The 10,271-nt window shown below is 50.3% G+C and overlaps 1 protein-coding gene across 4 annotated transcripts in view; it reads right to left on the bottom strand.

Moving 5' to 3' along the window:
• Positions 1-213: 213 nt before the first annotated feature.
• sbf1 (SET binding factor 1) overlaps positions 214-10,271 on the bottom strand; it is a 46,622-nt gene continuing 36,564 nt past the window's right edge. For 3 of the 4 annotated variants that reach the window (XM_084038342.1, XM_084038343.1, XM_084038345.1), the window contains 19 exons: positions 9,551-9,678; positions 9,285-9,460; positions 8,395-8,531; positions 8,077-8,284; positions 7,670-7,866; positions 7,302-7,439; positions 6,908-7,003; positions 6,671-6,745; positions 6,061-6,233; positions 5,547-5,723; positions 5,364-5,465; positions 4,590-4,775; positions 4,255-4,381; positions 4,016-4,146; positions 3,421-3,774; positions 3,003-3,208; positions 2,839-2,926; positions 2,626-2,757; positions 214-2,228 (listed from right to left, as the gene is read on the bottom strand). In XM_084038342.1, coding sequence (XP_083894468.1) covers positions 2,130-2,228; positions 2,626-2,757; positions 2,839-2,926; positions 3,003-3,208; positions 3,421-3,774; positions 4,016-4,146; positions 4,255-4,381; positions 4,590-4,775; positions 5,364-5,465; positions 5,547-5,723; positions 6,061-6,233; positions 6,671-6,745; positions 6,908-7,003; positions 7,302-7,439; positions 7,670-7,866; positions 8,077-8,284; positions 8,395-8,531; positions 9,285-9,460; positions 9,551-9,678 — 2,930 coding nt within the window. In that variant the 3' untranslated portion in view covers positions 214-2,129. The remainder of the gene's footprint in view (positions 2,229-2,625; positions 2,758-2,838; positions 2,927-3,002; positions 3,209-3,420; positions 3,775-4,015; positions 4,147-4,254; positions 4,382-4,589; positions 4,776-5,363; positions 5,466-5,546; positions 5,724-6,060; positions 6,234-6,670; positions 6,746-6,907; positions 7,004-7,301; positions 7,440-7,669; positions 7,867-8,076; positions 8,285-8,394; positions 8,532-9,284; positions 9,461-9,550; positions 9,679-10,271) is intronic. The other variant, XM_084038344.1, reaches the window with a different exon arrangement.

Below are 10,271 nucleotides of genomic sequence, written 5' to 3'. Positions count from 1 at the left end.
ATTAAAGTTGTTTAAATCGCTTTCAAGCCAAAAAAAAAAAAAAAAAATGCTGAATTTGAAATGTGAACATTTGCCGGTTTTCCTGACTGTAACCTCCATCCAGGACGTCCCATCACACCGTCTAATCCAAGTAACCAGCAGACACGCCGTCTCCACTCTGCCGTTACGTGGTTGGCGTTGGCGAAGGACAACCATGTTTTGTAAAAAAAAGAAAAAAAAAAAAAAGAAAGAAAAAAAAAAGAGGGTAATTGAGGGTTTTACTTGTACATTTAAAAAAAAAAGCATTAGTCACATTAATACAGAAATAAACAAATGGCACATTGGATTCCTAATTTAAAAATAAAGTGGTGCTTGAGGAACTTTCTTACTGAGGAGACAAGTTAAATAAATTACTACCATAAACGTTACATACAAATCTGGAGTAGTATATACAAAGGAGTTATTAGACACAAAAAAAAAAAAGAAATCTACAATTTCAAATTTTAAGTTCGACAAACAGACAGCAGTAGAACCTTATTTTACAAAGCAGGGTTAAAGAGTGTGGGTCAGAGTGGTGTGTGTGTGTGTGGGGGGGGGGGGGGGGGGGGCTTGATGTTTGAAACCGTCCAGCTGAACGTACTGTTACTCTCCGACATGATCTGGAACAGGAAGTGTGACCCTGAACGCCTCAGGCCTTGAGACGCAGGTTGATGATGGAGTATTCTTGGGACCGGCACTCACACACACGCACACACACTTGCACACACACACACACACACACACATGCACACACACTCGCACACACACACTCACACACACACACACGTCTGGGTGACTCCCCCCGTTCCAGCATCCTTGCAGACAGATCCATCCGTCTTTCCAACCAGACTCTTATTCCCACAGATGCGACTGATTCTCCGGTGATTTTCTGAGGTTTCCTTGACGACGACGGCGGTGTGAGACCTCCCGAAAAAAAGCTTCCCATAATGAACACAGGAAGTATAGCTCCCTTTGTTAGCTTCGGGAGCTAAAGCTGCAAAGGGATCTATTTCCATGGCGACCAGCCGGCTAACCAATCAGGTGCCGGCTCGTTGACCATAAACCTCACACAGCTGGTTGCACCGGCCAATTAATGTAAAGATGAGCTCTTTGTTGATCACGTGACTTCAGCACATCCATAGTGAGAATGAGAACTCGGTTGGAAAGAAAACAGACTTGACCTTTCACAAAAAAACATCCAGTTTCCAAACCTCTTTAAAAAAGAACAAACAAACTGCAGTCTCTGTGAAGCATCCCATAATATCACTCATGTTCATTAGTATCCCTCCTCTCTGGATCGTCCACCTGCCGGCTCTTCTTCCTTCCATAGATTTTTTTTCTTTAAAGATATCACTACAAAATAAATCCCTCCTCGTTTCCTTAAAGAGTCTGAGTGTTAATAGTGGTTGATTATAAAAAACAGGGGGAGGAGTTTATCTTTGAGGGGGAGGGGCGTTGTAAACACTCTCAGTGACAGTTCACCGACACACTCGCTACCTGACGGACTCCGCTCGGCTCCTCCGTTTGATCTCCGCCACCCCATGTCGTGGCTTTCACAGTATGTCGCCGTCGCCGCCGACGACCGTTCATCTGGTACGAATTTGAGATTTTTTGTGAAAAAAAAAAAAAAAAAAAAAAAAAGGAAATCCTTCATGAACCGTTGAGGAGTCCCCCCCCCCCCCCCCCTCCACTTAGATATCAGAGATCCTTTCCCCCAGCGGCTCCTTCGTCCTCCCTGGAGTGTTTTAAAGGGGGTCACTAGGAGGGGGGGGGGGGGGTCTGGAAGGATCTTCATGCTGGCCCCCCCCACAGAGAAAACGTGCTGTAATATGACATCCGGCTCGTAGTGGTCAGACGGGACGAGGGAGGCTGCAGCCGAGTGGTTCTTCACGGATTGGTTTTTTTTACATTTTCATTTTTTATAACAAAAACACTGAAACGTTGTGACGCAAGGTTATTAGTTCAACACTAGCGAACAGAACAGAGCTTAAGTGGTGAAAGGCCCCCCCCCCCCTCCCTTTGCTCCGCTGGGATCGGACCCCCGGGGGGGCAGAGACGTCCGTCAGGCGCACCGCGGCGCCGCTCCTTCGTTCCCGGTTGCTCCGCCCTCGTTAGGCGTCCGACAGGCAGTTCTGGACGCTGTCCATCCACAGCTGGGCGTTCAGGCTGTCCTGGGCACAGAAGTTGTACACCCGTTTGGTCGTCTTCAGCTGCAAGACGACGGGAGAGGGATTAATACTCACGCAGAGAGGATGACATCACTGTGTGCCACAATAATTGTGATTCATGATATTTTCCCGATAATTATCAGGGTTTATTTTAAAATAATCAAATAATCTGAAATAAAATGATCATTAAATGATAACGTCACCCTGCATAAATATGATAAATAAATAAAATACAACTGATACTTTGTGAAGGTTTTTTTTTAATTCAATGGATGAAACCCAACTATTATTCTTTGTTATTATTTTTCCTATTGGATAAAAACTTTCTGTGAAGTTTGTCAGAAATGTCCCGAAGGTTTAGCCAACGACAGCCGACCAATCAGGCTCCAGCTTGCTCTCGGTACCTCTGACTGATTTAAATAAAGGCCGGTGAGCTCACATCGAAGAAGGCTTTCTCCTCGATGTTCTTGGGCGCTCCCATGGTCGGCGTTCCCGGGGTGACGGACTCCACGTCGGCCAGCTCGATCACTCCTTTGCACTCTTTGTCCTGTCGGGTCTCGTAGTATCTCAGCTGGGGGGGCAGAGGGACGCCTCGTCACACACACCTCCCACCGAGCACATTGTTATTAATTAAATCACCCCTCTGTCTCACCTGGTGTTTGGTCTTGTCCAACACGAACCACCGCGGTTTCCATGGTTTCAGCAACGCCCCTTTCTTGAACAGGATGCCTTCGAAACTCCTGACGGGAGAAACAGGGTTTGTTTAACGAACGTACGGATCCTCGTTAGAGCCGACGGGTTTTTTGGGTCACAGACCTGTTCTCGCTCTCGGTGCTCTGGAACTGGCTGTACAGCGTGCTGGTGCTGGGCCGCCCGGCGACGGGCGTGGAGGTGGCGCTGGCCTCGCAGTCCAGCGCCAGGTTGATGGAGGAGCCCACGCCGCTCTCCTGCAGGTAGACGCCCTGAGAACGCCGCTGGTGGCTCAGGTTGGACGACATCAGCAGGGAGCTGGAGAACGACGGCTGCAGAGGAAGAAGACGTTAAAAAACAAACTGCTTGGAAAGAAGGAAGCAGAAAAACCTCAGTGTATTTTAAAAATTGTGCTTGATTTGGATCTAAAAACACTTTGAGTTCTTGGCTGCATTCTGCTTTTTCACCACTAGATGTCCACATTTCATCACCTTGACTTTTACTTGACATCCACACTGCAGGAGGATTGAACCCTCGGTCTTACCTTGCTCTCCAGTTTGGCCTCGGTCCTCTGAGCCGTCTTGATCTTGTCCCACGTGTCCTTCCACTTCTCCGACGTCTGGCCGAGCTCCGCCTCCAGGCTCTGCAGGTCCTGCAGCAGCTTGGTGATGGCGTCGGGCACCACCTTGCTAAGGCTGTCGTAGCACGGCCACACCACGCACCGCTGCGACTTGGGCCCGCCGCCGCCGTCGGGTTTCTCTGGCGCCTCCTCCGCCGCCGCCACGCGCTCCTGCCGGCCCCTCAGCTCCCAGTCGTAGGAGGGGCCCTCGGACAGCGTCTCCTCCATGTAGAAGTCCCACACCTTCAGGTTGGAGTTGAAGGTGTACGGCCGCAGCACCTGGGAAACACCAACACTCACGTCAGAAACTCACCAACTCATCAACGCTTCCTTAAATGTATTCAAGAGCAACGGAAACGGGAACTCCTCAGCAGACCAGAATCTCTCGTTTCGGCTGTTGCGGTCTTCAAAAGGACCCGGGTCCTCGCTAGTAATCATGGTGAGGCTGCATCTCCAAAGCTATTAGGCTGGTACAAGTGTGTGTGTGTGTGTGTGTGTGTGAACAGGAAGTGAGCCTCACCTCCTCGTCCTCCGGAGAGTACATGTAGTTGTAGAAGACGGGTGTTTTCTTGTTGAGTCTGTCGATGTAGTCCCACACAGACTTGCACACCTGAGGGCTTTTCCTCTCTCCCTTCTCCTCATACAGGACTCCTGCACACACACACACACACACATACACACACACACACACACCTGGTCAGAAACACACACACACACACACACACACAGATGCTGGAGATGGAGCTGTGTTGTTCTCACCCAGCTCGATGCGTTCATAGTCAGAGTCGAGCAGGAAGGTGCGGAAGCGGTTGGACACGTAGTGGTAGGCCAGGAACTTCAGGTAGTACTGACTGAACTCAAACTCCATGGGGAACTGGAGGTGGATCTGGGGGGGGGGGGGGGACACGGGTCAGTCCGGTTTGAAGGGGCGGGTTCGTGCCGGATTCACATGAACTGTACAAACGGCTAAAAACTTGAATAAAACTCTAAATCTGAAAGTACTAAACGGTGCAGTCCTGATGCTGACCTCTGACCTCCCTTTTTTAGGGGCATCACAGTGATTGAACCTCAACATGCAGCGCTGCAGGACCCACCTGGTGCACGCAGTCCAGGAACTGCAGGAAGACGGGGGTGAAGCCGCTGCTCTGGCTGCCCAGCGTCTGAGCGCCGCGGTGGCTGAAGCGGTGGCCGAACGACAGCCACTCCTTCTCCACCAGCAGCCGGAAGCCGTCGAAGGTCCGGTAGTACGGATCGGACAGCAGCTGCACCAGAGACACCACCTGCACACACAGCACAGGGTCCAGGGTTCCTCCACTTTCTCAAAGTCACATTCAAGCACTTTAAGGTGCATTTCCATGCTTTTCCAGCCCCTTCCAGCTGTGGTAAACTCCATATTTGTACCAATCCAATGGTCAGTATTCAGTCTACTTATTATGTCACTTGTTCATCACATTAAATGAGATGTTATTGTCCTCTAAACAACCAACATGATGTTTGGAGACAGCTTTTTACAGAAGGACCACAAATGAAAGGAAAACTAATTCCACTAACAGATCCACAGAAATATAATCACCAACTATTTTCATCATCTGTTCATCATCAAAAGTCATTTTTCATAAAGAAATGTCAGGAAATGCTGTTTTCAGTCCCTCAGATATGGAGATCTTCTTTCCTCTGTTCTATCATAGATGTCATCACATACAACACACATTTATAGACCTTTAGTCTACATCCAAGTACTTTTCAAACCTGGAAAACACCACATTAAAATTCAAGTGTTTTCCAGGATTTCCAGCACCCTAAGAGCCCTGAGGTTGGCACCGAGCCTAGAAACGAGGACAGTTTGGGGACTAATGTGGCGGTCGAACCTGCGTGGTGACGTCCCAGCCGTCCTCCAGGCTGACCATCACCGACGAGCCCGAGTCCAGAAGCTCCACCACCAGCACCGACACCTGCAGCACCCTGTGGAGCTGGAGAGAGACACCCAAGGGTGCTGGGTGAGAACACCGCCACGGAATGAGCAGTAAAACGTCCAAAAGCAAAGGACTAACCAGGGCCATCCACTCAGACTCCTCCAGGCAGCGCAGGAAGCTCATGTTGGGGTCGGAGGTCGAGGAGCTCGGCACGCAGGCCTTCATCAGCTTCTTGAAGCTGTTCTTCACCTGCCGGACGTCGCACACCTCGATGGGAACCACCTCCCACTGCTGGAACGAGTCCTGCTTCCCCCCCTGGACACAACGGCAACTTAAGATGCAATACAGGACAATACAGTGTGTGTGTGTGTGTGTGTGTGTGTGTGTGTGTGTGTGTGTGTGTGTGTGTGTGTCTACATCAGGAATTAATATCAAGAAAAAAACATGGGATAATATGAAAAACGAAGCTACAACTGAATATAATTAAAAATGTGAAAATAATAAAAAATAGTAATAATAATAACTACTAATAATGAAAGATAATGATCATAGCAATAATAATAATAACAGTAATAATAATGTTAACAAACAGAAACAGAAGAGGTGGAGCTGATGAGTTGACCCTTAAAGGTCACATGACTCGGTGCGTTACCTTGAGCTGGGCCTTGTCCCCGATGATGTAGAGGTAGGCCTTCTGCTGGCGGAGGAACAGCGCCTCGCTCGGCCCTCCGTTGGGCTGTGGAGACTCTTTCCCCGCCAGACGCGTCCCCACGTCGGGGTTGTAGGCACTTAGACGCCCGCTGCCCCGGATACTGCCCCACTTCCCTGCCATCCACACACACACACACACACACAGTAGCATCTTCAGGGGGAATCGTGACAATCAAAACGCTACGTGGACGTCATTTCCATGTCCAGGATCGAAATGATCCTTTAATAAAAACACACTGATGTGCATGACGTCCACTACCACTAGCCATGCTGGCAAACCCAGGCAGAAAGGACTGAAAGTCCCCGTCACATCGCCATGACGACGAGGACGAGGAGTCTAAATGCTGCTGACATTCAACAGAGAGAAGAATCAAACAGGAAAGGACAGAGAAGACGTCGGAGAGCTGCAGCAGCTGCATGCACCGGCAGCGGCTCTCCGATGGACACGGACATCTGCAGAGGTCAGGAGCCACGGCAAACACACTACTGTTAAAGAGCTCTGATTGGTTAGACAGGAGGGGCGGGGCGGAGGGGGGCGTGGCCTACTGTACCTCTAGGGGAGTTCCTGGCCTTGCCAGACACTTTGGGCTGAGACAGGGAGATGACTTTCGCCCTTTGACCCAGAGCTGAGGTCAAACGACAGAGATGGCCAGTTAACCAACAACAACAACGATGCTTCTACTAAAAAACATCGTCCCGGTTTCATGGGAACGAATGTAAACACCAGGAAGTGTGACAGCTAACAGAGGAGCTACGGGAGCTGAGAGGACACGCCCACGCCGACTCACCTCCTCGGCTGAACGTCCCAGGAACGTCCTCCTTGGTGCCCATCACCTGCTTCATCAGGGCGCCGATCTTCGGCTGCCGGAGCTTGTCCGACGAGTCTGTGGACGAGGAAGAGACCGTTAACGTCTCAGTGGGTCCACCACAGGTCTCTAACAGGTCTGTAGTCTCCGCCCCTCTAATCAAAGAGCCTCCGATGATGCAACATGAGGATGTTTGCGTCATCGGAGGCTCTTTTCCAGAACAGAAACACGGAGATCTCGGTCTGAAACGAGGGAACGATGACGACATTCAAACACACTACCGGGTTTCTAACACACAACGCTTCATGCAGAAGTGTCCCTTTAAGAGCCCTGTGAAGCCTGAACCGTTCCCGGGTCAGCGTGTCAGGTGACCCACCGGAGGTGCTCATGTGTGTGGAGGTGAAGCCGCTGAGCGTGTTCCTGCCGCTGGTCTCGCTGTAGGAGGGCATGGAGCTGATGATGGCCTGCAGGTACTTCTCCTGCTCCAGACTGGTGGAGTCGGCCTGCGAGGGCACTGCACGGGGACAAACACCTTTACTCTTACAGCTGCACCAGTTCACAAAATGCATCTCATCTTTTATAATAATCATAATAAATATCATTCATTTTACTCAAAAGGAGCCTTTTTTGGCACTCAATGACACCGTACAAGACATTAATCAAAGAAACAAAAACAAGATACAAATAAAACATACAAAATAATGATCTAAAATAAGCTTTTTCAATATAAAAATCTCTCTCTACCTGATGAGGGGGCGTTGGGGGACTTGAAGAAGCCCACCACCCCCTTGGCGTGAAGGCCTGCGGACCGCAGCAGGACGCCCTTGGTTCGCGAGTTCCTCCAGCAGACGACGGGGAAGCGGTTCTGCCGGTAGCAGCGACAGATTCTCTGGATGGTCGTGTCCGGGATGCTCTGAGGCACGATCAGCAGGCCGGGGTAGCTGTGACACACACACACACACACACACACACACACACACACACACACACACACACACACACACACACACACACACACACACACACACACACACACACACACACACACACACACACACACACACACACACACACACACACACACACACACACACACAGTATTACACACTGCAGAAGTCACCCTGCCATCACGTCCTCCGGCGACCTCTCACCTCCTGCAGACCGTGTACATGCGGTTGACGGTGGAAATCCTGAACGGCTCGTTTTTCGAGCGCGTCAGGCTGTTGCTGAGCGTGCCCAGGCCCAGACGCTGGTAGTCACGGCAACAGGCGCGCTCCACGACGTTGCTCATGGTCTGTCTGTCGGACGAGCGGATGGTGGAGGAGAGGGTGAGGGAGCTCTGGTCCACCTCCTCGGAAACTGTGGAAGTGAAACGGGACGGATTTAGTGAACTTTAACTTGTGTGTGAAACGAAGAAATGGCTTTCTGATGGTTTGAAAGTTTCACGTTATACACGGAACGGTGACTACCTGAGATTTCATCCTCGTCCAGCTCCAACTGGAAGCTGCTCCTGTTCTCCCAGGTGGGGGGGGAATACTTCTTCCGGGTCACGTACTGCCGGCCGATGGTCCTCTTGGCGCTCTTCACCAGATTTTTGGAGAGCGTCCTGACAGAAGACAAGGAGGGAGAAAGAAAAGGGAACGTTTTTTAATCAACAATCCACTTCCTGTTGGGTCTCTTAGCACAGAAATGTGAATTTACATCTGTGGCATCTGACTCAACGCCTTCAGTGTTAATTCATACGTCTGAATGGAGGAGGGGGGGTTATTTTTGCACACAACAGTGCAGCGATGGAAACAACAGGGACGATAAAACGGCTGCCACATTTTCCACTAATGAATTATTCAAAGGCTTCTCCCATGGCCTTTCATTCCTCAGAAAGGAAAGTGTGTGTGTGTGTGTGTGTGTGTGTGTGTGTGTGTGTGTGTGTACGTGTGTGTGTGTGTACGTGTGTGTGTGTGGGAGAGTTGGTGGCTAAGACTTTGAATAATGAAGAAACAAATCAAAATAAACAGACAGGAAACTAAAAAGGTAGGATACAAAAACATTAAGTCAAGTTGTGGCTGCAGCTTTAGGTTCTTCAAGGAACTCACATTTGATGCTACATGGCAAAGCTAAATAATAATAATAATAACTTTATTTATATAGCACCTCTAAAAAGTGTCTATACACAAATACAACATACACATCAGCAGAGCAGGAGTTAGAGGTCGATGCAGCCAGGTTGTTTGGCTTGTGTGCTTTTTAAGCTGATTTGCAGTGACACCAGCTAAGAATAGCTGTAGACAGACTGAGGTTTAACTCAGCCCATAATAACCCAATAACATCAATATGCACGAAGCACCCGACGGCTGCTTACTTGAGGGACTGGTTCTTGTCCTTGGTCTTGTGCTCCACCACCATCTTCCCACACTGACCCACGGTGAAGGCGAAGGTGCCCTGGACGTGCTGAGGGTAGCGCAGCTTGTGCATGTGCTTCCTGAAAACCTCCGCCAGGTCCGAGGCCACCTCCTCATCGAACGCGATCTTCATCAGCTACGGACGCACAGAGGAAGGGTGACATTTAGAGACCAGGGTACGAGGGACTGGATCGTTGTGGATCAGGGTTTGAGGATCTGAGAGTACCTGGAAGGTGCAGGACCGGAGCTGTAGACCCTCCTGGACGAACTGGTCCATCGGTAACGTGACCGAGATCCTCTTCTCCTTGGTCAGAGAGGCGATGGGGAACGAGCGAGTCACCACCTGCTCACCCACTGCAGGAGGAAGACAGAGAGCAGGGTTTAGAGGACCCACAGACAGAGAGCAGGGTGTAGAGGACCCACAGACAGAGAGCAGGGTGTAGAGGACCCACAGACAGAGAGCAGGGTGTAGAGGACCCACAGACAGAGAGCAGGGTGTAGAGGACCCACAGACAGAGAGCAGGGTGTAGAGGACCCACAGACAGAGAGCAGGGTTTAGAGGACCCACAGACAGAGAGCAGGATTTAATCAGACAGAGAGCAGGGTTTAGAGGACCCACAGACAGAGAGCAGGGTTTAGAGGACCCACAGACAGAGAGCAGGGTTTAGAGGACCCACAGACAGAGAGCAGGGTTTAATCAGACAGAGAGCAGGGTTTAGAGGACCCACAGACAGAGAGCAGGGTTTAGAGGACCCACAGACAGAGAGCAGGGTTTAGAGGACCCACAGACAGAGAGCAGGGTTTAGAGGATCCACAGACAGAGAGCAGGGTTTAGAGGACCCACAGACAGAGAGCAGGGTTTAATCAGACAGAGAGCAGGGTTTAGAGGACCCACATACAGAGCAGGGTTTAGAGGACCCACAGACAGAGAGCAGGGTTTAATCAGA

Source organism: Eutrigla gurnardus (assembly GCF_963514095.1).
Source record: "Eutrigla gurnardus genome assembly, chromosome: 21".
Classification (NCBI taxonomy): Eukaryota; Metazoa; Chordata; class Actinopteri; order Perciformes; family Triglidae; genus Eutrigla; species Eutrigla gurnardus.
This window is presented reverse-complemented; position numbering and strand designations above follow the sequence as displayed.